The sequence below is a fragment of the Gallinula chloropus genome (genome assembly GCF_964237585.1).
Source record: "Gallinula chloropus genome assembly, chromosome: Z".
NCBI lineage: Eukaryota > Metazoa > Chordata > Aves > Gruiformes > Rallidae > Gallinula > Gallinula chloropus.
Genome location: NC_140089.1, coordinates 69,864,340 through 69,892,181, shown reverse-complemented (window position 1 = coordinate 69,892,181; position 27,842 = coordinate 69,864,340). Strand labels below are relative to the sequence as shown.

General features: G+C 42.8%; 1 protein-coding gene across 1 annotated transcript in view; it reads right to left on the bottom strand.

The window, feature by feature from the left end:
* ANKRD55 (ankyrin repeat domain 55) overlaps nucleotides 1-27,340 on the bottom strand; it is a gene marked incomplete at both ends in the record, with an annotated part of 55,501 nt that extends 28,161 nt beyond the window's left edge. The window contains 6 exons of the mRNA XM_084278754.1: nucleotides 5,207-5,335; nucleotides 8,841-8,901; nucleotides 12,110-12,219; nucleotides 14,248-14,378; nucleotides 19,453-19,575; nucleotides 27,301-27,340. Coding sequence (XP_084134880.1) covers nucleotides 5,207-5,335; nucleotides 8,841-8,901; nucleotides 12,110-12,219; nucleotides 14,248-14,378; nucleotides 19,453-19,575; nucleotides 27,301-27,340 — 594 coding nt within the window. The remainder of the gene's footprint in view (nucleotides 1-5,206; nucleotides 5,336-8,840; nucleotides 8,902-12,109; nucleotides 12,220-14,247; nucleotides 14,379-19,452; nucleotides 19,576-27,300) is intronic.
* Nucleotides 27,341-27,842: the final 502 nt, after the last annotated feature.

The following is a 27,842-nucleotide window of genomic DNA, read 5'->3' as shown; positions in this document are numbered from 1 at the left end:
TCATTTGTTTGCTAACAGTCAAAGTTGTCTTTAAAGCTTAGTGACAAAAAAAAAAAAATCACTATCACTCTCCGTTTCTAGCTATCTCTAGGAAACAGTAGGAAACAAAGAGAAAACAAGTACAATTTGGCAGTAAAACAAATCTGCCTGAAACCCACCACACTTTGAACTGTGCCTAGATAAAGCACCTTTTTTAGCCTAATCCAACAAACCCTGTGTCTGATACGGAGCAACACCCACTGAAGTTCAAGAAGACTTTGGAAGTCTCTACGAATCCTTCCTCCATCAGCAGCCCCCAGAATAAAACCGGGGGTGCCGAGTTGAGAAAAGCAAAGCAGTGAACCCTGAGGAGAGACCTTGGCCCTGAGCCACTGCTGCCTTCCTTGGCCCTTTCCTCTTCCTCTGCCCTGTCTGGGTGGCCAGCTGTGTCTTCAGGATGCCCTAAAGCAGCAGAGAGATTCGTTCCTAGAGATCCTGAAATTTAAATTTGCTTTCACCTTCCCAGTAATTTCAGAGAGGCCACCAGGCTTGCTCAGCCAAGCACAAATGAATAATTGCCTGTGCTTTGCTTTTACGGTGTGTTTAAGGTACACTGGTATTTCGCTCTGCTCTCAGGAAATGGGGGGATGAAATAATTGCGTTGTTGCTGTGGGGCAAATATGCAAGCTTGTAATTTCTTAAAAACTTTGCACTCTGAATCAACCTATTTAAAAAATTGTAAGCACAGCTCCACATGGCAGAATGTAACTTTTAATGGCTTCTTTTTACTTGCCTTCTTTTTATCCCCAGAGGTTTGCATTTCTTCCCATTAGAAAAAAAAAAAAAAAAAAAATCTTTGTTTATTCCTTAAATGAAACCTGATATTTTTACACAATCATATGACCTTGGAAGACAGAATTTTAAGAGGCAAAGAAACTTCTGGTAAAAATCATGACTGGCAAGAAAATGCAGGAAGACTCCAAAACTTCCCGGACTATTTCCTAGGTACTACTAATATTATTACGCTAGGGTAATATGTAGTATGATAGTGTATACTGTCTAGTATATACTATATTTTGCTAGGATTTCAACGGCACCACGATCTAGAACTGTTTACACTTTGTTACAGTATCATTTAAAAGGTTTTTTTTGTCACAAAGGAGTGTTTCCTTTTCATTACAGCACTTTTGGATGGCTGCAATGAGAGAAATACCTCTGAGACACTTCTAGTATAGCCCTGTCCGCACCAGCTCTTAAAAATGTGTAAAAATGTGACATAAGATATTCTCACTTCAAACCAGAATGGTCTGTGTTTTTGACACCGGTGTAACACATTTGCACTGAAAGCGTGAACTTGAGTGGCAGGAATTTTGAGTTTTTTAACAGAGCAGACCTCTGTGTGGGAGTCCGCAGCCAAATTTATTCTGATGGGAAACCAAGTGGCAAACATGCAGTGCTTGAAACAGCCAGCATGGAACAATGATTTCATATTAAACATGCCTGAGAATTTGTTTTCAACTGGTGGGTGTGGTGGGCTGATTTTGGCTGGATACCAGGTACCCACCAAGCCACTCTATCGCTCCCTTCCTCAGCAGGGCAGGGAGGGGAGAAAACCAAGATGAAATAAACCCTTGTGGGTCAAAGTAAATGCAGTTTAGTAAAGCAAAAGCAAAGGCTGTGTGCAGAAGCAAAGGAAAAACAAAAGATTATTCTCTGTTTCCCACCAGCCGGTGATGTCCAGCCACTTCCCGGGCGACAGGGCTTCAGTACCTGCAGCAGTTGCTCCCAAAGACAAATGTGGTAAAAAATGAATGCTCCCCCACTCACCCCCTTTCTCTCAGCTCGTAGTGCTGAGCAAACAGCTATATATATATATATATATACCATAGTACAGGATGTCCCTGGGGTCAGCTGTCCTGGCTGTGTCCCCTCCCAAGATCTTGCCCACCCCCAGCCTGCTGGTGAGGAGGATTGTTGGAGAGAGGGAGCCTTGGGGTTGTGCCAGCCCTGCTCGGGGGGAACCAGAACCCTGGTGTGTGACCAGCACCTCACTGGCTGCCAGTGCACAGCCTGGCGCTGCGAGGGTGTCTGGAGAAAATGAACTCCATCTCAGCCAGACCAAATACATCAGGTTCTCATGTGTATCTGCTGTGTTTTAGCCCAGAGTGCACAAACTGTCCCTTTCCTGCAACTTCTGAAACAAGTTTCTGTGCAGTGACTGTCCTTCCCCTTGCTGCACTTTTTAAAAATGAAATTAAACACAGGGACCTATTCAGCCAAAAACAACCCCTGCAGCTGGTACTGGCTGAGCTCTGTGAGTCTCTTGTGCTCTCAAGATATTAATAAAATTCTTAAAGGAAAAGATCCCTTTTCCAGCAGCCACAGAGGAGGCTATTAGACATAATGATAATCCCATCCAGCATTGTTCTGCTCTCTATCATAGCAGAGAAAGTCATGCCTGTCCACAGCATTTATTTCTCCTGGGTTAATAGGGCAGCAGAGAGCACTGGCTGGAAGAATATTTTTCTCGGTCAAGCTTGAGTAAAAGGAATATTAACAGATCTTTTCCATACTCTGGTATTTCAATGACCTATGTGGATGGAAGAAGCAATTTAAAAGGTTTCATATCAGAAATCTTTTAAGAACTAAAACTAGAGGGTCACACTGAATATGTTTCCTCTGATTTCTGAGAGCTGCAGGAGCCATCAGCTTGCCTGGCTGGAACTACCTTTATAGAACCAGAGTCATAGAATCATCAAGGTTGGAAAAGACCTTCAAGATCATCACATCCAACTGTCAGCCCTATACCACCATAACCTCTAAACCATGTCCCAAAGCACCACATTTACCTGTATTTTTAACAGCACCAGGGATGGCAATTCCACGCTTCCTGGTGCAGCTTGAACCTGTCCTCTCTTGTCCTGTCACTAGTTATTAGGGAGAAGAGGCCAACATCTGCCTCACTACAATCTCCTTTCAGGTAGCTGTAGAGAGTGATAAGGTCTCCCCTCAGCCTCCTCTTCTCCAGGCTGAGCAGCCTCAGCTCCCTCAGCTTCTTCTCATAAGACCTGTTCTCCAGACCCCTAATCAGCCTAGTTGCCCTTCTCTGCACCCTCTCCAGCACCTTGATGTCCTTCCTACACTGTGGCACCCAAAACTGCACACGGTACTCGAGATATGGCCTCACCAGGGCTGAATACAGGGGTAAGATCACCTCCCTGGCCCTGCTGGTCACACTGTTCCCGATACAGGCCAGGATACCATTGGCCTTCTTGGCCACCTGGGCACACTGCTGGTTCATGTTCAGCTGGGTGTCAATCAACACCCCCAGGTCCCTCTCTGCTGGGAGCTCTCCAGCCACTCTGCCCCAAGGCTGTGGTGCTACCATGTGAAAATGATACAATTGGCTTTGGCCCATTGATCCAGCCTGTCTAGATCCTGCTGAAGAGCCTCCCTATCCTCAAGCAGATTGACACCTCCACCCAGTTTAGTGTCATCATTTACTAAGGGTGAACTCTATCCCCTCATCCAGATTATCAATAAAGAGATTAAACAGGAGCGGCCCCAGCGCTGAGCCCTGGGAAGCACCACACGTGACCAGCTGCCAACTGGATTCAACTCCATTTTTTTATCCAGCAAAGCGTGTGCAGATCCAAGCCATGAGGAGCCAGCTTCTCTAGGAAGCTACAAGTCTCTAGCCTCTTGGCTGGGTTGTCCTCTTCAACAGTTTACTTAAAGGGAGAAGGAAGAAGGTTTTGTGATTTGCTTCCATCTGGGGCCAAGTGGATTCTGTGCAGTTTTAACTTGCTATTTTTTCAAGAGTTATTCTACACATTTATGAGAGAACGGCATTAATGGGGGAATTCAATAATTAAATTTACAAAATATGGAATCAGGAGAAGATTAAGTTATGAGGGGAACTCTGAGGGTCCTGACTTGAGGGGAATTCCATTTTGTCTTTCTGCTTGAGAGACCGCTTCTTCTCAGAGCTATGATCCAGACCACTTCCTAGCCTGCAGGAGCTTGCATGGGTTTCAGAGATCTCCCACTGGAAGCAGGCTGCATTGGACTAAGCCTAATAAAAATGCACAACACATTTTAGAGTTGATACCTCTAGTTTCCCAAGGCAAAAAAGCAAAGGATATAGTCCAATTTCAGACTTAGTAGGAATAAAGAAAAAAAGCTACTGTTGAAATAATACCAGTTGCAGAGGCCAAAATAAGTATCTACTTCAGAAAAACAGAAATCAAGCTTACTATATGTGAAAGATCTGTGGAAGCCAGTGGTTGAAGAAAACATTATTTGTTCCAGATATCCTTACTTGTTTGCAAATATAGTATGTGGCAGTTCAGAGCTTCAAACTTCTTTGTTGGCACATTTTTTTAAGATGAGTAAACTAGACCAAAAGGTGAGGATGCAAATATTTAGTCATTGTAGGAAAATATTACTGGATTTTCGTTCAAGTTCTGTTTCTGCATATCTGGTGTGCAGGTGTTTTGAACATCGATACTGGAACTTGCTATGGCAAGTGAGCAAGTAAAAATGTATTTATATTATTTAATCTGGGAAGTTTTCTGTAGTAAAGCTTAGTAAATTTAGCAAATATGCTATATTTTAGACAACTTACTACCATTGCATAATACAGTGTTTAATGCCACATTAAATCTCTGTGTTATTTCTCTAATGGTGGCCTGAATAATTTTTTAGCAATTTGTCATTGTTTTTGCATAGGAGATAGGAACATACTGCTCAATATGAAACGCATTTGGCTCCTTGTATTCCTTTATCTCAAGAGGAGTATGGCCTCGACCCTTCAGCTAGTTATTCCACAACTTTAACTGTTTAAATATGTTTTAACACGTGTTTTCATTATTTTATTTGCAAAGGCCTTTGGCAAGACTGTTTAAACTGCTGGTTTCTGCAGCCTCATTCAGTGAAAAAACTTAAGCATGCGTTCAACATGGAGCATATACACAGTGTTGGAAAGATAAGTTACTAGCTTTGTTCAGGGCATCAGTGCTGACCCTGTATTAAGTATGCCTTGCTCTCTGAAGAAGATGTTAGATCCTTGACCTGTGCCTACTGGCAAAATACTGGGGATATTAGTGGGCATTCCTAGCATACATTTTCCTAATATCACAGCTGAAATAATTTCTTCTGGAGTATTCAGGAGACCAACTTAAGTCAGCTTGAGCAACTGCCTGGTGAAACTGCGGCCGCGGCTCACCTGTACCGCCCAGTGCAAGGCTGTTTTGAAGTCTTTGTCCACCAGAGTCAGGTCCGCTCCCTTGTGCAGCAGAGTCTGGGTGTGCTGGGGCCTGTTGTGGAAAGCAGCCCAGTGGAGTGAAGTCATTCCCTGAAGGCCACAAATCCAGAGAACAAGTATTATCACTTGCAAGTTTCTGTAGATAGACTACACAGTTTTGAAATTCTTTTGGGCTGACAGACTCTTTGCTCTCCCTCTTTATTTGGAATAATTGGTAACAGTTTATGAATTAGTGGAGTCAGAAGGGGCACACAAACAATTAACTTTTTTGTGGTTATTACAGAAAATGGGTACAAATACTAATGCTTCTTTTGGATGTGACTATAGGCTGTCACAAATAACATGTGGACAGGGCCAGGACAACTGGGGGACAGTTCCTCACTGCCCAATTTGGATCCTGTGAGAAAAACCTCTTTTAGACTGGTGCTTTGACATGACACAGCGTGATGTTTATTTTAGGTCTTATCTTTGATCCAAAATAAATATTATAGGCTTGTATTCTTGCTGCCACTAATTGGCAAGCTAAGGAACTGGCCCAGTGATGTAAACAAAAAAATCATAACATAAACATCTCATATTTACTATTTAGGGAGAAAACAAAGCAAGTGGTAAACTGTTGACCTGCCGTTTCATTCCATCTTAGCTGTGTTCAGTCAGTCTTGGTAGATCAGCAAGTTCATGGCCTGCATTTGCACCTTCATCAGCATTGTTACACATATGTTACTATACACCCAAAATATTAAAGATTTTTCTGTGTAAAGTTACTAATTTAGTATGTTTCTAAAGAAATGGCTGGTATTCTTCAGCTGTGTTAACATTTTACTCTGGGAGGTGTTGTTTACTGTTTCACCAGGGAAAATGCATTTCAAGGGTCTTGCCTTGTTTCCAAAATGGTCAAAAGCAAAAAATGTAGAGTGGAAAAGAAATTAAAACCTGACCCATAAAGCTGGTTGGCAACAACTCAGGAAAGCACGAGCTATGAAACACTGATGCAAGCAGCTTATCAGTGCATTAATAGTGGAAGTTGTCAGCAGTGATTTTTCTAACTAAAAGCCTGAATGTGCTACCATTAATTTCTTTCACTTATCAGGTATCTAAAAAGGTTTTTTAGGCTCCCAGATGGTTTAAGTATAGATGATGGCAAAGTAGAGCAGTTGAACAAGAGCAGTTTTGGTTTTACTTAGGGTTTGCAAAGATTAATCAGGGGGTTTTGGTTTTGTAAAACCAAGAATGAGGGTAAAATCCTATCCTAACTGAAATTGATGGGACTTCTGCCATTGACGTCAGTGGACCAAGGTTTTGACGCAAGAGACTTAGTACTGTTGATGGATACTCAGAATCTGTGAGTGCTGTGAAGTGAAGCTTCAGTGAAGTGATTTCCAGATGGGAGATGGGTCCTCACAGCTGGTCCTGGAGAGCCGAAACAGCCACTGAAAGAGAAGCTGCAGTGTACCAGGACAGCTTTCTGTCATCCTCTCTCAGTCTATTGATATGGACAAAAAATCCTTGTAAAATCAACTTTCTGTTTCTACTGCAGTAACTGGCAGTCAACCATAACCCTAGGGCATGAGAACTTGGGTAGGGATCAAAGATCTCTCTTGTACAGGGACACAGCTCAGAGAGTTCAGCAGCAGATGCTTAGGGAGAAAACCTAAGAAACACAGCTTGATGATATACAGTCACCTAAAGTTTGTAATCAGGCATCCTATGACATCAGAACTCCACAGGGAAACAATGTATTTTCTGAAAAAAGTAATTAAAAAATTTTTTTTAGTTCTGCTGCCTGATAATTTCTGTAGGTGTCCCCATCATTTTAGATTTAAAAACTAGTTAATATTAATTATATTTTAATCTTCTCTGTGCAATTTATGATGACATGGACTTGTATAGTATCACCCTTCAGACATAGTGGCCAAGCTGAAAGTCCTGTTGCAGTTAGTTTGTTATCGTTGTCAGCCTTTCCCATGAAAGGAAGTTAATATGTAAGTATTAATTACTGTCTTTGTTGTCCTTTTCTAGTACTTCCTTTTCCAGATTACTCTTGCAGTCAACATTGAAGATGTGGGTGTACCAAGGATTCTTATAGAGCATAATGCTGCTTCCTGTTTTGTTCTCTATTTCTTTTCTGATAATTTGTAAATTCCATGTGTCCTTTTTGAGTATTCAACTGAGCAAAGAGCATTGAGATGGTAGTAGTGGCAGCTTACACGTGTGGGTCTGCTGCAGTGGGTGATGGCTGTCTAACCCACATCCATCCGATTTGTGCATGGTGATACCACCCTTGAGTGGCACCTGTAGATGGACTATTGTTGTCAGAAGATGCATGAGAGTGATATCAGAGCTGTCAGAGCAGAAGGTACAGCAGAATGTAATATCAAAGCTTAGTCAGCCAAGTAATTGTGCATTTCTAAAAAACAAGGACATAAAAGGAGAAAACCCAGGAAAAAATGGCTGTGGGAAATATATCATGACATTCGTTTTGCCTGGATTGGAAGCTTTTTCAGGGAATGTTTCCTCACATTGCCATCTTACAGGCTGCATAAGAAACCCACAGAAAGCCACAGTTGTGGAACCTATGAAACCTCCAGATGTATTTCTTACTCTTTACGTGTTCATGTATTCATCAAGGTGTTTTTCTCAAGTGTAAGATGGAAAAACTAAAGTGGTTTACTTATGCCAAGAGAACAGCTCTATTAGCTGCAATAATTTGTGAGGATTCACATTTTTCAGACCACATGAATATTCAGGGCTTAGTACTGACACTTGAAAAAATATCTTCTCAGTGCCAAATAACAGGGAGCTGGACTAGAAGTTCCAAATTGCATGTAAGCGATGCATTACAGCAAAACATTGCAGCTTGAAATTATCATCCATGCTTCTGTGCAACTCATTAGCAACATAATTCTACAACAAGACAAAGCATATGTCTGGTTTAGGTTGTTGTGAGCAAACCATCCAGTGGATAAAGCAAGTTCATGGGAAGAGGGAAAATTCACAACCCTGTGGCAGTTCTGGCACTATTGAGAAGAGATGCATCCTTGAGCAGTTCTAAGGCTCAAGATACCTAGAATCTCTCTTGTGTTGTGGCTTCTCTGTTTGCAAAAGAATGCATTTTGGAGGTTAACACACTTCTGTGTTCATCATATATATGTATGTATATTTATGCAGGACAGAATTCTTTGAGGATCAGAAGATAGCAAAAAATTTTGTAGCTCCATGGCTGTTCTGTGTAATGTCAGCTTTCCAATACTCTTCCTGAGAACAGCACTTTAACAATGGGATGATCAGTAAAGTTGAAGGTTAAGTCCAATGTCTAACTTAACAAGAAGAATCAAAAGCAATTAATGTATTGGCAAGTGAGTGAAGAGACTGTTTCAAGGTACCTCCATAATTGGCAGTATGTGGAAGATAATTAGACTGAAGCTGCATCATGTGTAGTAGGAAAAAATGTACATTTCAGCAAGAGCATTATAGAGGTTTTTGACTAGTGCATAGTCTTATCATGAAATTGATAGTACAGTGGACTGCTTCTGAACAGCATGACTTGTATGCCCCCAGAGCATGGGACCATAACTTGTAGCGCATGTTCACTCACCTCATTGTCCTGATGATTAATTTCACAAAGATTGGACTGCTGCAGAAGCACGTTTAGAAGCCTGTGGAAGCAATGACATAATCAGTGTGGTGTACTCCTGACTAAACCTGAAAAATCAACATTTTTTTGAGAAACACAACATGTAATTTCAAGAAAAATCAGTATTAATGATGGCCACAGGTCAGAATCTTAGGTCTGAGCTTTGTAATACTAGAATAACAAATAGTACTTTATGGCTTACTGTAACAACAGGAGTTTAGTGCTGGGAATTAAAACAGAGTCAATAGGAAGAATTATTGTGCTGATTGCCAGGCTGGAATCACAGTGTGTAATGCTATACCTGTGTGCAGTTTTTGGTGGCTTAGCAATGCATTGTAATTCTTTTTCACAAAGTTTTAAATAAACAGAAGTGTTAATGACCAATTTCTAAATTCACTCTCCTTAACTCTTAGAGTAATGTGATGATGTGTACGTGTTTGTGTGTATGTGTGTGTGCATGCATACTATATATTTACTCTCACACACACAAATGAACAGTATTTTACAAGGCCTTAAGCATGTCTGCTGTGACAGGGCCATTGTCGTGGTATAAAATATAGCAATTCATTGGTTCACATTTTACAGAATATCAGACTACAAACACTCCCCTCTGGTGGAGGGAACAGTTCCGATAAAATGGTTACTGGAAATTTTATTCAAGTGTGGTAATATTTTTAACTCCACATGGATTTTGCTTCTCTTTTCCTTTTGGTATCCTGTGAAGATGTTCTGAAATCACTGCAGGTTTGGTGAAGATGATTGTGTTTTGCATCAGGACACTAGGTGTTTGGATCATGTACATGGATGGATGAGGGAAATGGAAAGGACTGTCCTGTCACAGGCAGTAACAATTCCAAATATCACAGATCCTAACATGGGCGTGCAGTTCTTATGATTCTAGCAAAAGGAAAGATATATCCTTAATGTATCCCTAGGTAAGATCATAAAGCAAATCTGTGGCTCGTTTGAAGGTGTGAATTTGCTAAAAGACTTCAAAGAATGGACATTTTAAAGACATGCTGTCTTGTAAGGAAATTAAAAGATGGTGAAGTGTCAAATGACTCTGATAAATGCCCACGGATAAATGTATACAACCCTACATTATTCCCATGCATGGGAGACTGAAAATCTTTTGTAGCTTTTCATCAGAAAATTCTTCAATAACTTTCAGTATGTTTTCTGGATTGAACTGTGCTCAGGTGGCTTAGGTGTGTGGACCAGATCAGGTTAAGAATGTTGCCTGTTGAGAATGTACCAGAAATCCAAATCTACTTTTTTTTTTTTTTTTTTTTCCTGACTAGAATATCCCTAAAGGGTGAAGACTGGGTCTATTCCAATACTTTGCCAGGACTTAATTTGTATTTGGATACAAATACTTGTAGAAAAGGAATGTTAGACCTCATTTTATGAATCACACAACCAATGGCATAATGGAGTTGTACTTTAGGAACTCTGGAAAGTGTGGCCTCTGAAATTCCTGTCATCAGTTTTGTAAAACTGTGAGAGGGAAGAGACATTTTGTGGTTATTTGGCACAACGACTACAATCTCAGAAATTCGGTGTCTGGAAACAGGTACAGGTAAAAACGAAGCAGTGAGCAGAAAGAAAACGAGATAACTATAATGTGTTTGTATGTTATCACATAGTTTTATAATCTGATACATGGATCTGTATTTTAATGCTATATATAGTCAATGAAACCAGTGTATGTGAAGAAAAGCTCATTCTTTGAGTGTAAAACCTCTCAACAAATTTTGTCTCAAATCCTTAGACCATTATGGTAACATAAATGCTACCACTCAAATATGTACATATTTAGCCACGCAGCTGAGATTTCTCTGGTATTTACCCTTAAAGGCATAGATCAAGAAGTCCAATGATGTTCTTTCCACCTTTCCTCTTCGGCTCTGTAGAGCACACGGCAGCACAGAAATCAATTATCAAATCAATACATAAATTGGCTGATCACTGTGTCTCTCTTTACATGTGGTCCATGTGCTGCCTCCAGCACATGGGGTTGTAGCAGCAGTCTGGCAGCTATCAAACTTGGTTGAAAAAAACCATTCACAGCTGGCTACTGCATACAGCCTTTTGGCAATAGCAGGGATTCGAGAGACTGACAATGACGGTGAGGAAAAAGCCTCCCCCTCAAAGCTCCATCCCAATGAAGGAAAAGGAATTGAGTAACTGATAAACTCCTGTGCAGAGCAGAGGTCTGCCCATATCTATGGACAATGTAGAAAACATTCAGGGAATCCTGTGTGCTGCCGGTAAAGTAGATTACAGTTCCTTTTCAAGTAGCAGCATGTGCAGTGTTGTACAAACATTGTCTTCTTTCTGTGGAGGCTTTGTTTAATGACAGTGACCTGTACTTTTGCAGGAACCTCAGACTATTCTCTCCAAGTGATGCATGAAAAGCAATGATAATGTGGAAAATGGATAATGCTGTCAAAAAAGGCTGGAGAGCAAGGTTGACAGAAATGCATAGAAGCCTGAGCTGGTCTGATACGGCAAGAGCAGCAAAACTATAGACTCAGTGATTAGGTCACATGAACATTTTTCATGCACTCAGTGTTTGCCCATCTGTAATCTCCTTCTATTCCTCCAGACGTGATTTACTTTGGAGAGTTTCTTGAGCGAGTTTATTCAGATGTACAAATACAAACTTGTTAAACCTTCCTATTATCAGAGGCTGGAATGAGACAGAGGATCTTTCTTAAGGTTTCTTGTTAATGCACTCTGTAGTTGTTACTCCACCTTTAGTAAAAGTAATTAAAAATGAGCCAGTCTACCAAACCTCAGCTTCCCCTTTATGGGAGACTCTCAGAGAGGTTGTTGTGTGCAAAACTTTTCTCACATTTGCCATGCTACTTGGAGGAGAAGTCCAGAGAAGGATCTGCTTGTAATATTTCTTGCACAGAGGTGGGAGAAAGGTAATGGTTCAGAGGAAATGTAGGGTTTCAGCTGCTGTTGTGATCCTAAACAGCCCCCCTCTGCTGTTGTGATCTTAAACCAGGCTCCTCACATTCCTTGGTCGTATATTTCTGTTACACCAATTTTGTGCAATGCTTTTCCTTCTCTCTAACCCTTTTTGTGATAACCACTAAGGACCAGCTCACGAGTGTAACTGTCACTGCTAACCTTCCTGACTTGAGCTCCCCTTAGGGTGGGTAGCTTGAAACTGCTTGTTGAGATTCAACCAGCAAATGGTGCTGGAGCCTGTGACATACCTCACGTCAGGCTCCGCGGTAGCAGCATGTAGTGGCAACCTCCCGTTTTTGTCGGGTATGTTCTGCTTAGCACCGTTTCTGAGCAGGCTGACACAGCCTTCCAGCCAGCCCTAAAAAACAAATCAGAGCATGTCAAAGAGGAAAGTGAAACGCATCAGGCCAGATCTTTGCTTGGTGGTTCTGGCATCCATGTGTGACTAGCTGTTTCCGCCAGCAGAGGAACTGGTTCAGGACTAAGACTGGCTCCCCTCTGGAGTCTGGGTCTCAGACTAGCTTTGGCATTTGTATCTGTGTTAAGGTGCTCCCTTTACACTGCATTTTGGTTTTTCTGCAGATGCAATAAGTACTGAGTAAACAGTGATTAAAACCCTGCTAATTCCCATATCACTAGCAAGTGCTAGACATATTCTTACATGTGGATTTAATTAGGCTAGGTTAAACCAAGAAAATGGGCACTTAATCTCATTTCCATTATGAGATTTTAGCAGTGATGGCACCTCAACAGTAAGTAGCCTAGGAGTGTGGTCTTATATACGTTGTTGCAGAAGTTTGGATTAGTGACAGTGTGAGACTTAAACTGCACCAATACAGATGAGATGAATCAGTTCTTGGGATAAGACCTTCTATTGATCACCTCGACAGAAAAGCAAGTAAACAATCTGGTCGTGACTGCGTAAATCTTTCAATATAAATTTAAGTCCCAGGGAAATCAAGCATGCCTTTAAGTGTTTTGTTCAAACCTCTGCAGGCATTTCATGAATACTGATTCCTCCTGTATGAGCTATGTCGGATTGGTACTGCCAGCATTTATAGGAAGGAGGTGTGGAATGATGGAAACAGAACATCCCTGTTGTGGGTTCTGGTGGAAGTACAAGACCACTGAATTCTGCATGCGATTATGACTGTGGAGCTCTGCTGAATTCAGTTCTCTGGACAGATATCACAGCCAAATTCTCTCTAGACCTCTGATTATATCCATGACAGAAACAGAAATGGAAACTTCGAAGCTTGGGTGGTTTCAATCTTTTCCAGTCATTTCTTTTTTTTCCAGAGAATATTTTTTCCCCTCTGGGAAAAGAGAAAGGAAAAAGGGAGCATGACACCAATTATGATATTTTTTTGAAAATGTCTGGCAAGGAAAATGTTTATTCTCAAGTAAGTAGGACTTACTTGCACTGAAAAAGACTGCTTGTTTTGTTATTTTCTACAGTTATTTTCTGGCTGAAAATTACATAGCTGAGCAGAAGCATTGTTTTGTCCTGAATTTGCAGGAAGAAACTGGATGGATGGGATGTGATTTAATTAGGCTGCCATGGTATCTGTTTAATGAACTGGCAGTCATCCAGCCATATCTGATAACTACGTAGCATGGGTGAACATTCCTTCCTCCTTTCTGTCCAACTAATAATGGAAGCCCATGGTCAACCCCTCTCCCCAACTAACTTGGTCCCCATTCTGTCTCTGAATCCTGAATTCCCTCCAGCATGGAGTAGAAGTCTAAGTGGAAGAGAACCAACCTTGTGTGCTTCAGACAGAGACCATTGTATCTCACTTCCCAAACTTCTCAATAGGATGCCTGCCCTGACCATCACTTGTGCATGGGTTGATAGGGAATTGGATTTCTTGTGATCTGGGCATCTACACTGACACCTGAAGCAACTTGAACTTAAGTTCTTAACCTGGCCATCCAAGGTCCAGCACAGTAGTGAAAAAAGAAAAGTAATGCCCTGGACCACGTGGTGTGCAGGATAACATGCCCATTGGTCATTGGAATTTGCTCCTGTGGGGAGGGAGGGCAGGAGAAATTAATCTGTGTATTAAGAACAAGAGAGGACTTTCCAATGCACAGAAGGGGTGGCTATTTTGAAATCACACAGAGGACCTAGGATCTAATGGCATCCCCATACCATGCACTGATTTTACAAGCCAAAAGAGAAAGGACACTCTGACAGGATTCCTGATCCTTTTCTAATTATCATTGCTTCCACCTTTGCAGTAAAGTTTTCAATATCACTGCTGTCTTTAACCAAATATTTTGTACTCTCTTTCTGTAATAAGAACAGAAATCTTATGCGGTCTGTACATTCAGTCCCTTCACTTCATCTGTCTTTCCATCCTTCTCCCCCAAGTCTTGGTACCAAATAAGTTGCCAGAGATAAGCTGGTACGTCCACATGCATCTTGAGTATTAATATTGGCTCCCATCTTCAGCAGAAGCTTCACTGTATCAACCTGGCGTCCTGACACAGCGTGCATCAAAGGTGTGCAACCTGGGGGAGAAAGTAAAATATTCTTTTACAGTTTTTATTTTCTCAAAGCCGTAAGATAGACATATTTTCTTATTTGCTCATGTTAGCACTGGCAAATTAACAAATCCTTTCTCTGACAATGGTCCAACAGTTGTACTCAGCTTTTTGCAGGCAGGAAGTAACTACTATGCCAGTTACTGACCACTGTTTTTAAAAAGAGTATGATTTCATTAGCAAAAGCCTTGCCTCATTAACTCTGCTTCTGGAGGGAAATGTGTTTTTCTGTTGACAAGTTCCCAATATCATCATGGTTTGGGTTGGAAGGGACCTCCAAGACCATCTCATTCCACCCACCCCTGCCATGGGCAGGGACACCCTCCACTAGCCCAGGCTGCCCAGAGCCCCATCCAGCCTGGCCTTGAACACTGCCAGGGAGGGGGCAGCCACAGCTTCTCTGGGCAGCCTGTGCCAGGGCCTCACTGCCCTCACTGGGAAGAATTTCTTCCTAATGTCTAATCTAAACCTACCCTCTTTTACTTTAAATCCATTACCCCTTGCCCTATCACTACATTCCTTCATAAACCATCCCTCTCCATCTTTTCTGCAGGTCTGCTTGAGGTACTGGAAGGCTGCAATAAGGTCTTCCCAGAACATTCTCTTCTGTAGGCTGAACAAGCCAAACTCTCTCAGGCTGTCTTCACAGGAAAGGTGTTCCAGTGTTCTCATCTTTGTGGCCCTTCTCTGGACTCACTCCAACAGCTCCATGTCTTTACTGTACTGGGGTCCCCAGAGCTGGACACAGTACTCCAGATGGGGCCTCACTATAGCAGAGCAGAGGTGCAGAATCACCTCCCTTGATGTGCTGTCCACTCTGTTCTTGATGCAGCCCAGGATACTTTTGACCTTCTGGGCTGCAAGTGTGCATTGCCTGCTCATGTTGAGCTTGTCATTCATCAACACTCCCAAGTCCTTCTCCTTAGGGCTGCTCACAAGCCATTCTCCACTCAGCCTGTAGTTGGCGTTGTCCTGACCTGTGCAGGACCTTGTGCGTTGCCATTCTGAACTTCATGCAGTTCACATGGGCCAGCCTCTCAGGCCTGTCAAGGTCCCTCTGGATGGCATTCCTTCCCTCCAGCATGTTGACCACAAATCACAGCTTGGTGCCATTGGCAGACTTGGTGAGGGGTCACACAATCCCATTGTCCATGTCACCAGCAAAGATGTTCGAGGGTACCAGTCCCAGTATCAACCCCTGAGGAATGCCACTCACTGCTGGTCTCCGCTTAGCCATGCAGTTGTTAACCATAATTATTTGAGTGCGACTGTCCTTATCCATCAAGTCTTCCATCTGTTGAATCCATGTCTCTCCAGTTTAGAGGGAAGGATGTCATGTGGGACAATGTCAAGTGCTTTGCACAAGTACAAGTAAATGATATCATTTGCTTTTCCCCTATCCACCAACACTGTAACCGTGTTGTAGAAGGCCACCAAATTTGTCAGGTGTGACTTGCCCTGAGTGAAGTCATGTTGTCTGTCACCAATCACCTCCTCCTTTTTCATTTGTCTGAGCATAATAGCTTCCAGAAGGATCTGCTCCATGATGTTGCCATACAGAGATGAGACTGCTTGACCTGTAGTCCCTGGGTCTTCCTTTTTTTCTTCATTAAAAATGGACTGGGCTTTTCCAGTCAGTGGGAACTTCACTGTGCTGACACAACTTCTCGAATACGATAGAAAGCAGCTTATTCACTTCTTCCATCAGTTCTGTCAGAACCTGTGGATGCATTTCATCACTTTCCATGAACTCATGCACCTTCAGATTTCTTAGACGAAGTAAAATCTGATCTTCTACGGGTTTATCATTGTCTCAGTGCCTGCCTTTGCCTTTTGTGTTGTAGACAGTGTGGCTGGAGCCTTTGCTGGTGAAGACTGAAGCAAAAAAGTGATTGAATACCCCAGCCTCCTCAATATCCTGGGTAACGAGGTCTCCCATGTCCTTCTAGAGGAGGCCAAATTTTCCCTTAGCTTCCTTTTATCACTGATGAACCTATAGAAGCTTCTCTTGTCCATGATGTCCCTGGCCAGATTTAATTCTCTAAGGCCTTTGGCTTTCCTGACCTGATCCCTGGCTGCTCAGACAATTTTTCTAGTCTTCACAGGCTACTTATCCTTGCTTCCAGTCTTTGTAGGCTCCCTTTTTGCAGCTGAGTTTCCCAGGAGCTTCTTGTCCATCCATGCAGGCCTCTGGGCATTTTTGCCTGACTTCTACTTTGTTGGGATACATCACTCCTGAACTTGGAGGAGGTGATCCTTGAGACCTAGTGTGATGATTTGACCCTGGCTGGAGGTCAGATGCCCACAAAAGTCACTCTGTCAGTCCCCTTTTCAGCTGGACAGGGGGGAAAATATGCATTGAGAGGTTTAGGAGTTGAGATAAGGACAGGGAGAGATCATTCTGCAATCAGTGTTATGGGCAAAGCAGACTCACCACAGAAAAAAGGAAAGAAAACTCTCTAATTCATTACACTGCACTGCACACCCAGTGGCACCAGAGTGGGGTAATGAGAAGCACAACCAGATCTTAAAGCGCCTCCCTTGACCCCTCCCTTTTTAGCAGGCTTCACTTTAGTCATGATTTCACTCCCTTCTTCCCCCCATTGTGGCACAAGGAGGGGCAGGGAATGGGGGAGTAGGGGATTCGGTCAGTTCCTCATGAAATGTTTTCCTTCTTAGCCAGAGGGGGCATTCCACACATGCTTCCCCTGCTGCACGGTTGGGTCCCACCCATGGGAGACAGTCCTCCATGAACTTCTCCAGTGTGAATCCTTTCACACGAGGCTTCAGCTCTTCACCAGCTGCCCCAGCGTGCGTCACTTCTATGGGGTGCAGTCATAAATCATAGAATGGCCCAGACTGCTCCCGCCTGGTCGCCCACAGGGTCAAAAGCTCTGGTGCAGATCTCTCTCTCTCCTGCTCTCTCATTTCTGTGTGTTTGCTCTGTGGGGCCTGCAGAGAGCTTCTGGCTGCTTCTTGCAGAAGCCACCCCTGCAATCTTCCTCCTCCACCAGAACCCAGCCACACAAAAGAACAACAACTAACCAGCTGTCTTGGACACCTCTTCCCTTCAGGTCTTTGTCCCACAGTACTCTACCAAGAAGGTTCTTGGCTTTGTACACTGCTTTGGAGACTGATACTCTTTAGAGTGGCTAGTAGCCAGATGATGCTTGTCTAATTTTCTCAACCCCTAGCTTCATTCTGTCTCTATGTATTAAAAAGTGTTATGAAATCAAGCCTTATCCCATGCAAAGGCGTATGTGTGTGACTCGATGCTCTGTGTAGACAGTAACTTATTTTAAATTGGGGTTTTGCTTCAGAATATTTTCTGTTGTCATGAGAACTTTTTTACACTCTGCAAACAATTGTCGTGGTGGAAAAAATCCTGAAATCATCATTCAAACCTAATACTCAAATTTCCTCATGAAGTATTATGATATCTTTGAATTGCTTCCTCTTCCTTCTATTCTGCTAACTGCTGAATAATAGCAAGAAATTTTCCAGCATACTCTGACAAAGCAATTTAAAATTACTAAACTGGGAATAAACATGAATATGAGAAACTGCAAGACTACTAGAAACTTCAGACACAACTGAGGAATGATTATTCTGACAGGGTACAAGCAGACTGTTGAACAACCTGAGGTTGTGCAAGATATGATCTGTATGTTTTGTCTTGCAAGATGGGTTTTTATTTGCATTTGTATGTGCTACCTAATAAACAAATTATTCTGGAGCTGAAATACTTCTGTTTGCTAATCAGTCTGTCTCCACCAACTGCCCTTCGTAGGTGGTCCTTCTCCCATTAACAATCATCTCCCCTATGAGGAAAGGCTGAATGAACCAGGGCTGTTCAGCCTTGAGAAAAGAAGACTGAGAGAGAATCTGATCAATGTTTAGAAGTATCTTAAGTGTGGGAGACAAAGGGAAATGGCCAGCCTCTTTTCAGTTGTCTCTGGGTACAGAGGCAATGGCCTCAAGTTGGAGCACAGGAAGTTCTGCACCAACATGCGGAAGAACTTTTACACAGTGAGGGAGACAGAGCCCTGGGACAGGCTGCCCAGGGGGGCTGTGGAGCCTCCTTCTCTGGAGATATCCAAGATATGTCTGGATGCCTACGTGTGTGACCTGCACTAGGGAACCTGCTTTGGCGGGGGGGTGGGACTTGATGATCTCTGGATGTTCCTCCCAACCCCTACGATTCTTTGATTCTATGAATCTGGACTGAGAGCATTTTAGTTTGATTAAGTATTTTCCCTACTAAGCAGTAGATATTTAAATAATAACAGTTAGGATGTCTGGTTTAAATTGTCGGAAGAATAGGTAAAAACTTGTAAAGATTAGAATATACCGTGTTCATATGTAACCTTTAAAAGAAACTGCAGTAATAAAATAATTTTTTGAATAAACAAAGTCTTCTTTGAGAGAAGCTTCCAGAGATCTGTGGCTTTAATTCACTTAGGAAATAGGTGCATATAAAACCCAGCAAATGAACAACACTTTGTAATGGCATTAGATAGTAACCTGAACACAAAATGAAAAGGACCAGAGTTGCACAGATAAAGCAGATTATTTAGACTATTGCACATTGTACAACCAACCCTTCGGGAAACAATTACATGATAAAATCATTCAAACTGTGTCTGTACACATATTTTTAAGTGCAAAAGGCTAAAACCCTCTACTCTAGAGATATGCAGAATGTATAGCATTTGGCTTTGCTAAAAGTATTATTTTTCCTTCTCTGAAATGCCAACCATTTATCTGTATCTCTCTAAAGGGGATAAAATAGATTATTTATAAAATACTCTCTAATTTTAACAAAACATCTTATTTGTATCCATATTAAAAATAATACAATTACACAGGAAAAGTGCTCAAACTGATAATTTCCAGCGGATGTTCCAAAGAATAACTTGAATTTCCCATATTCTGCTACTAAATATAACTCGCTGAACAGAAGAATCAGGATGAAATTTGGAAAATTTAATTGCAAGCAAAGGCAGCTAAACCCCTGAGAACAAGCTCAGCTTTCATTTACCTTCACTGTCGCAGCACTCCAGGATGGAAGGATCTTCTCGAATCACTGCCGTTAGTGTGTTCACATCACCATTCGCTGCTGCTTGGTAAACCACAGCCAAGTCAACCTCTTCTGCTGCATCACCTGCAGGGGAGGAACATGTCCTTGAGTAAGCAGAGAGCAAGTACAAATGATTAACAGTGAAAATAATGACACTTATTTCCCTGAGTTTTTACGACTATATAACTCAAGGTGGAACAAAGTGTGTCTAAACAGCTCTATGGGTTTTGTTAGTCATCTGCAACTTGTTTTTCATCATAACTTCTTCCAAAAACTGTTGGACATAGACATGACATGAGAAAACTTCTGGAAAGTTTCCACCTCATAAGAAATCATGCTAACATTAATGTAACATGACTTGAGAAACAATGAAGTAATTACAGAAGTAGCTAATAATAGTGCTGGCTGTGCTTCTATGAGATAGGATGAAGTCAGGATACAGGCATTTTCAGCTTCAGTGTTATCCTTGCACCAGTGAGAAGACAGAGCCTTTTCACTTCCTTTCCCTGCGGTTTCCAAGGGTATTCTCTTCTCCAGAGAGTGAACTTCTGGCAGCAATGGTTTGTGTTAATAATTCCTCCAAAATGGAAAGGTGGACTATTGCTTGTAACCCAGGAGAGGTTTATTTTGTTTGGCAATTACAGCATGAGGTATCATTTAAAGCAGATGCCTTGCTGGACCTGTTCCTGAACGCTCCTCAGATTATTGTTTCTAGATGAATGAACATGATGATTGTCTCTGTGCTTCTTTGCTGGTAAATTCCTTCTGGACTGGTCATCCCATTCTCCGCATGTCTACACCTCCTTTGACTTCAAGCCAACTAGTAACCTGTTAAATCCAGGAGTCAAAAGAGTTGATTTTTTGCTACAGGGTCAAATCTGTTTCTGGTGGGTTTACCCTGGCTGGAGAGCAGGAGTCCCCCAAAGTTGCTCCATCATTCTCCCCCGCAGCTGGACAGGGGAGAGAAAACCTAATGAAAGGCTTGTGGCTTGAGATAAGGGCAGGGAGAGACCACTCACCAGTTACCACCATGGGCAAAACAAAATCGACTCGGGGAAAATTAATTTATTTTATTACCAATCAGATCAGTGTAGGGTAATAAGAAATTAAACCAAATGTTAAAAAACATGTTCCCCCACCCTACGTTCTTCCCAGCTTCAGTTTCATTCTTGGTTTTTCTACCTTTTTTCCCCAAGCGGCACAGGGGATGGGGAATAAGGGTTGTGGTCAGTTCATCACCTGTTGTCTCTGCCACTCCTTCTTCCTCAGGAGGAAGGTTTCTCACACTCTTCTTTCGCTCCAGTGTGGGGTCCCTCCCACTGGAGACAGTCCTCCACTAACTTCCCCAAAGTCAGTCCTTCCTCCAGACTGCAGTTCTTCATGAACTGCTCCAGAGTGGGTCCCTTCTGTGGGGTGCAGACCTTCAGAAACAGATGATTCCAGCATGGCTCCTCCACAGGATCACAAGTCCTGTCAGCAAACCTGCTCCACTGTGTCCCCTCTCTCATGGGGCCATGGGTCCTGCCAAGAGCTTGCTCTAGGGCAGGTTTCCCACAGGTTTACAGCCTCCTTCAGGTGCCTCCGCCTGCTCCAATGTGGGGTTTTCCATGGGCTACAGGTAGAATCTCTGTTCCCCATCATCCTTTGTGGGCTGCAGGGTGACAACCCATTTCATCATGGTCTTCTCCATGTGCTGCAGGGGAATCTCTGCTCTGGCACCTCGACTACCTCTTCCCCCTCCTTCTCTACTGACTTGGGTGTCTGCAGACTTGTTCCTCTCACATCTTCTCACTCCTGTCTTTCTCTGCAGTTGCTCTTGGTGTTCTTTTCTCTTTCATAACTGTGTTACTCCAGAGGTGCTGCCACCATCACTGATGGGCTCAGCCTTGGCCAGCAGCAGATCTGTCTTGGAGCCGGCTGGTATTGGCTCTATCAGACACAGAGGAAGCTTCTGGCAACTTCTCACAGAAGCCACCCCTGCAGGTTTGCCCCCAACCCCCTGCCATGCCAACCCAGTACAATGATGTCTTGGTAAAACAATCTAGAAATGTATTGGTGGTCAGCCACAGCCTCATGTTTAATTTTAAAAAGAGTCTGATTTCTGTTAACTCAAAAAGAAGCACAGCTGCAGCAAGCTCTGCTGTTTACTATGGCTGAGGGTAAGAGCATAACATCTGTCCAGCCACTGCATCACCTTCTTAGCGGGAGAAAGTAAAACTGACACCTAAAACAGACTAGAGAGTTGATCAAAGGAAAGGAAGATTAAGTGACTGGTGACTTATCCTTACTTGTGTGTGTCCTGGAGACAGCATAACTATGTAAGCTGTGCAGAAAAAAGGGAGATGGTTTAAAGAGAATCTGAAATAAAATAGCACATTGTTATGAACACATTGATATAAATAATATTTTAATCAGTGTCATATATATCTTTGAGTGATAAAAGGTCTTTAAAGATAATATTAAACTATTAGCCACACTATTAATTTTGTGATGTCGCAGCGTGAACACCATGCTGGGGTTTATAGCTCTGTGTAATTCCCCACATGTGACCTTCTCTTCCTGGGATGCAGCCATCACTCTCGACCACAAAACTTGGCTGCCATGGAAATGCAATTGGATCTTACCCTGAGAAAGGTTAGTTTGTCAAAGCTGGAGTTCTGGTTGTGGGCTTGGGAAAACTAGAAAGCTGATGTTAAATCTGCCTTCACCAGTGCACAGATTCCCTCTTCATTACTACTCAACTGAAGAAAATGACATTTCTTTTCTTCTACCTGATCTTTTCCATTGCTTATTTGATAAAATTTGTAAATTAAAAATGTTAACTTGATTTTTATTCTGTTGGGGAATCTACTGCTGAGGCAGCTGTTCATTTGGGTCAGAAGTTTTTACCTGTGAGCTTGTGAGATCAGGAAAGACTAAGAGTCATCGCCTCTGGAGAGTCATCATCAGTGACTAGTATATGAAAAAAAGAGGGCACTTTTCCACAGGGGCCATTAATCAGATTTCCTTATCATGCCAGATCTGCAGACTCCTCTCACAATTGGTAAACTCAGCAAACACTTGTTAACATCAAGGTCAGGTCTGAGCTAGTCCCTCGCTCAAGGTGTGTGGTATGGGCTGGGCAGAAGGCAAGGAGGCAAGGCAGAAGCTCATTGCTTGTCTTGTTCCTCTCTGGAGGTAGACAGGGGGAGCCCGCCATGAGCATTGATGCAGCTCATCTCACACCTGTGTGTGGTGGTTATTACATGGCAATGGTACAGAGATGCTGCTGGCAGCGGGAAAGGTACCACTGAAGGTACTGGGGCAGACAGTAGATCAAAGGGCATCCTCACCTCCTTTTGTTCATTACCCATGTAAATGTTGTAGGTGTTGCTTTTTAGCCTCGTAAGTACTGTTCCCTGCTGTGAGTCAGGAGCAGAGCAATCCACCCACAAAGGGAAACTTTTCGTCTCCTGAGCAGAGCAGTTGCTTACCTGGAGAGCAGTATGTAAGGCAGATGAGAACATGGATGCATACCTGCAAGTGTTCCTGATTCTCTCTAACCTTTTTCATCCAACTAAAACCAAAATACCTTCTCTCCTGTGCCCTTGTGTGGGGCTGAATCTGCTTTCCTCAGAACAATTACCCTCCCCTGTGTGGAGAGTAAGCAAAACTATATGTGGGTGGGTGGGTGGGTGGGTGGATGGATGGATGGATAGCTGGCTGGCTGGACAGATGGAGAGACAAAGCTTTTCCCATGCCTGCTCTTGTAGAACATGAGCCCCACTCCTCTTAAGGGACAGTGTCATGAAGCCACATCCAAGATTCAGACTTCCCCACGCATTAGTCCCAGCTGTCAGAGCAAGGCTAGGCAGGGAGACCAGGCTGTCACTCTGCTGGTGAGGGAGGAATTGGTCAGTAGGAATTGGTAAGTGCTCAAATCATTCATCTGACATAACGACTGACACTAATTCCATTTCTATAGTGTGAAATGATTTTAAACAGGGTGTCTTTATCATGACCTTTGTGACTTTGGGTAGGGGACAGGGAAGTAGAAAGATACATGGGCTTCTGATGCCTCACATGACAGGGAGCAGGAAATGCCTGGGGGGCTTGGATATCATCTATACTGGATGCACTAGGCTCCAGGTGACACATGTCCTGCTTCATTTTCCTCCAGCTTACTTTGTCAAGAAATGAGGGGGCACAGGTGCAAAGCTTGTATGCCATTTCTTTCTGTGTATTCCTTCCTGGGAGGAAGAAGAATGGTTTGGAGAGTAGGCATTTTGCAGAAGGCAACAATGAGGAACTGAGTGCTTCTGTCCCACTCTGTGAGCTTACCCTGCTGGGGAGGTCAGCTGTGGCTGGGGTACCAGCACCACATGGGATACAGGATTTTGAATAGCCAAATCCCTGACCCTTCATTTTCAAATGCATTAATGTTGCTTCATTTATTATCTTGCAGTTCTGAAACCATTAGTGAGTACTAGTTCCATTTCAGATAGATTTTACATGTTGTTTTGGAAAATTGATGTGCTACTGGTGACAGGAAGCCGTCAATAACATTCAGGAAGGCAGAAGGTCTAACTAAGACCCTGTGTATAGAGAAAGGGTAGGGAGAAACTGCAGACTGGCACAACAGTGGTGTAGAAAAGTCTGGAAGAATGTTAAGTGAGCAAAGACCAAATGACATACAGGTTTGTGATGTCTTTTGTAGGTAAAATCCTCAGACAAAAAAAAAAAAATCAAAGTTAAAAGCCATTGGCTTTTAACCAATCCTATCTGAAATAGGCTGCAGTGTTTCAAAAACATGTCATTCCTCTAACACAAAGTGATTGTCTTTTGGCCAGAAAAGGGAGTCTATAAAGAAACATACAGAATGATTACAAGATTCAGAGCAATGAAATTACACTGCTTGGGACATTAATTCCCCCTTGCCCCACCTATGAAGAACACACATTATACCCAATTTACGATGGTGGCTGATGTGCTGTTTTACAAAGTGCGCAGTAGATGTACACAAGCGCGTGCTTTCTCCTGCATTGGATTTTTAAGGTCTACGTATTTTTGCTGCAGCTTGATGTATGTGGTCTTGACAATGACTGATTTAACCTTGCTAAAACACTAATGTTTGAAAACTGAAGGCTGGATAAGGGAATAATGTATGTTCATTGTGAAGAAGAAATATTTATTTTATATTTAATTTACTCCCCTCTTTCCTATAAACCCCCTTGTCTCCACCATTAGCCAAATGCCTTACTTGATTTCCCACAGCTTGTCACCAGGACACAATACTAGACAGTTTATTTCATTTCAGCATGTCAGTGTCAAGGGTCAGCAGGAGGTAGATGAGCGCAGTTTTTGGAAATTGCAATTCACTCTCTAATGTTATGGGTTTATTGATTGCTAACAAAGTAATAATCCCTGTGCGTGACTGGCTGTGAATGTACCAGGCCAGGCCTTTGTCTAGCTTCTCTGTTTGAATGGTAAACATTTGAAGCCAGGTACAGCACACATTTAAGTGGCATCAAGCAATATTAAGAGGAGTGGGGTTTCTGATATTGACTTGCTTAAGACCCACTTTGCTGCTGCTGTTAGTATTGATGAGTATTACAAGATATAAATGGGCAGTACCATGGGAAGTGTTACAGAGAGATGGTATAATTTTTCAAGCCTGGAATGCTGTTTATTTGATATGTAGCTGGGATAGGTGATGAATGGGGTAGATAAAGGGGCTGTGGGCAGAGTTGGGTTATTTCATTAGACCAATGTGTTTGGAAGCTAGTCTGTATTATTCCATTGTTATAAATTGTTTCAATGAAGGATATTCCCTTTCTCTTTACTACAGGAAAAAAAAAAATTACATGCTTAAATCAGTAATGTGCCAGGACATTAAGATGCTATTTCAATAAAATCCACTATATGCCGTAAATATTGAATAGACCTTCCTTTGTATGATATCCAGTGGGTCCAGTGTCCCATTACTCTGTGTTGCCTGCCTCTGCTCCCCATCCAAGTGCCATGCAGCTAGCAGGGAAGACAAACGGTAAGTCACAAACTAGCTAATAAGCCAGCATCCCTCAGCAGTGGTGGTGGTGGTGAGACAATGAATTTATCCAGGAGGGACCCTCTTGCTGGGGAAGTGCTATGAGTGCAGTGTGACATGGGTCTGGAGATGATGCTAGACAGCAATAAGGGTGGGTTGGTGTGGAGAGTGGCCTGGCAGAAGGAAGGGCTGCAGATAAGGAACAAGGGGAGGGACAGGTAGATGTTGCCTCCCAGCTCTCTCACTCCTATCCAGATGAGGTGGTTTGGGTCAGTGGTATCCTGCATTGCTGTCTGCCCTCTAATGCATCTGGAGACTTGACTTGTCCCTCCCCAGCCCTAGTCATATTCCAGCCTCATTCCTGTCAGCACTTCCACAGGCTCCCTGTCAGCCACCCCACTGCACTGAGTGTGCAGGGTCTCCTCTCTCCCTCCTCAGTGTAGGCACTGCTGGGTTGGCACGTGGCACAGAGCATACTCATACTGCCTGTGGAAGGAACACTTGAGAACAGCTGTGTGGAGCTGCAGAAGCTCAGTCACGCCATGTGTGTGTCCTGCTGGGGAAACACTCCTTACACCATTTACATATGAGCTAGGAGCACCTGTCTCTCATTCCTGCAGTACAGATCCCCCCTTCCCCTTTGCACTTCCCTTTTTCCTGTATTACTGGCAGTATTTTTTGTTTCTTCTCAGTCAGTTTCCTTGCTGGCTTCCCACTCTTCTCCATCTACTCAAGGTGGGGTCTTGGCTGGGCTGGTATAGACCAGTAGTCTCAAGACTTGCTTCAGGCTTCGAACGCTACTGTGTCTGAAAGGCAGCCCTATGCCCACTGCTTTATATGGAGCAAATTTACTTTGGTTTCACCAAAGAAGCATGGTTAAGCATAAAATTACAACCTGTGGGACACAGACACGCGGAAGGCACTGTAGCATCCCTCTCCCTCCTGCCCTTCATCTTTCTTCTGCAGTCAGCACCTTTGTTGTGGGACCAGCGTGGCCATGTCAGCTTGGACCCTTGGAAGGAGTGCACTGGGAGCCGTGGCCACTGCACACAAATTATTTGGCAAGCTGACTTGAGAAATTTGTTGCAACACAGGTAGTCGACCAATGACAGCTTCCTGCCTTGGGAACATAAAAGGAATACCACTACATTCCTTATAGTGGATTAAGCTGTATGACATAAAAGCTTGAACTGGGAAAATAAAGACATGAAATTCAACCATTTAACTTGTATTTCCATAGCAACCTTACCATGTAGAAAATCTTCGTGTTGTAGCTTTTAAATTCACAATTATGGCAATACTAACCTATACAGCTTACATTTGCTGAAGCCAAGTCAATCACTTGTCAGCATCTACTCCTTTTAATACATACAAACTAGTAGATGTATGAAAATCAGCTTTTCTTAAATTTTTACTCCATTTTAAATTGCTTTGCTTCTGAATATTACAATTTTTCATATATGTATATCTGTGTGAGCGATGATATATAATATAAACAACACATATATAAACACATCTCTCAGTGCTAAGGATAAAAGCAACCGGACGCTGTTGACATTCTGCTGAAAAAATTTTATTTTTAAAAATCACTGTAGCCAGAGCCTGAAATATCCATGTCTAAAGCTGGTTGAAGAAATTCCTTCATGGGTAATCAAAATAAATCTCTCTGAGACCTGACCTTTTCTAAAAATTCTTACTACTAATTCTGTCAAGTAATCTTAATACATTTGCTTGGGAGGCACGTCAGGACCAGAGGATTTTGAAATTAGTAGCAGGTGACTTACCTTTGTGCTGATCAAACACTGATGAGGAACTGAAATCCATTGTGGTCTATCTCATTATTTACAACCAGACCAGACAAATGCCATCTCCAGGGTTTTCAGGGAAGAATCCCATATATTATAGTAAACAATGCAACGATAGCTGTCACCAATCTTCTTGTCAGAGAATTAAACTCGCTTTACGGTTGCAACTTGTCGTCAAGGCAAGGACATTATCACTAGCCCGATGGGAACAGTATATTCTGTTTGTTAGAGACCCTCTTAAAATGACATCCCTGGAAGCTTAACTGTGCTTCTGAAAAACGTCTTAGCTTCGGCGAGTGAAACTGCCTATGAGCAGCTCTGAGAGATGCTGCAGCTCACCCAGCCTCAGCAGCCGAATGCTGCCCGTAGACAAACAAGCCTCAGAGGGTGAGTGGGACTTGTCTGGCAGACAGAGCATGTGCAGAGTTGCCAGCGCAGGTCGGGTGTAGACGACATCCTCGCTGTGCAGACGACATCCTCGCTGTGCCGTTCGAGAGGCATGTGCTGCACTCAGAGATGGC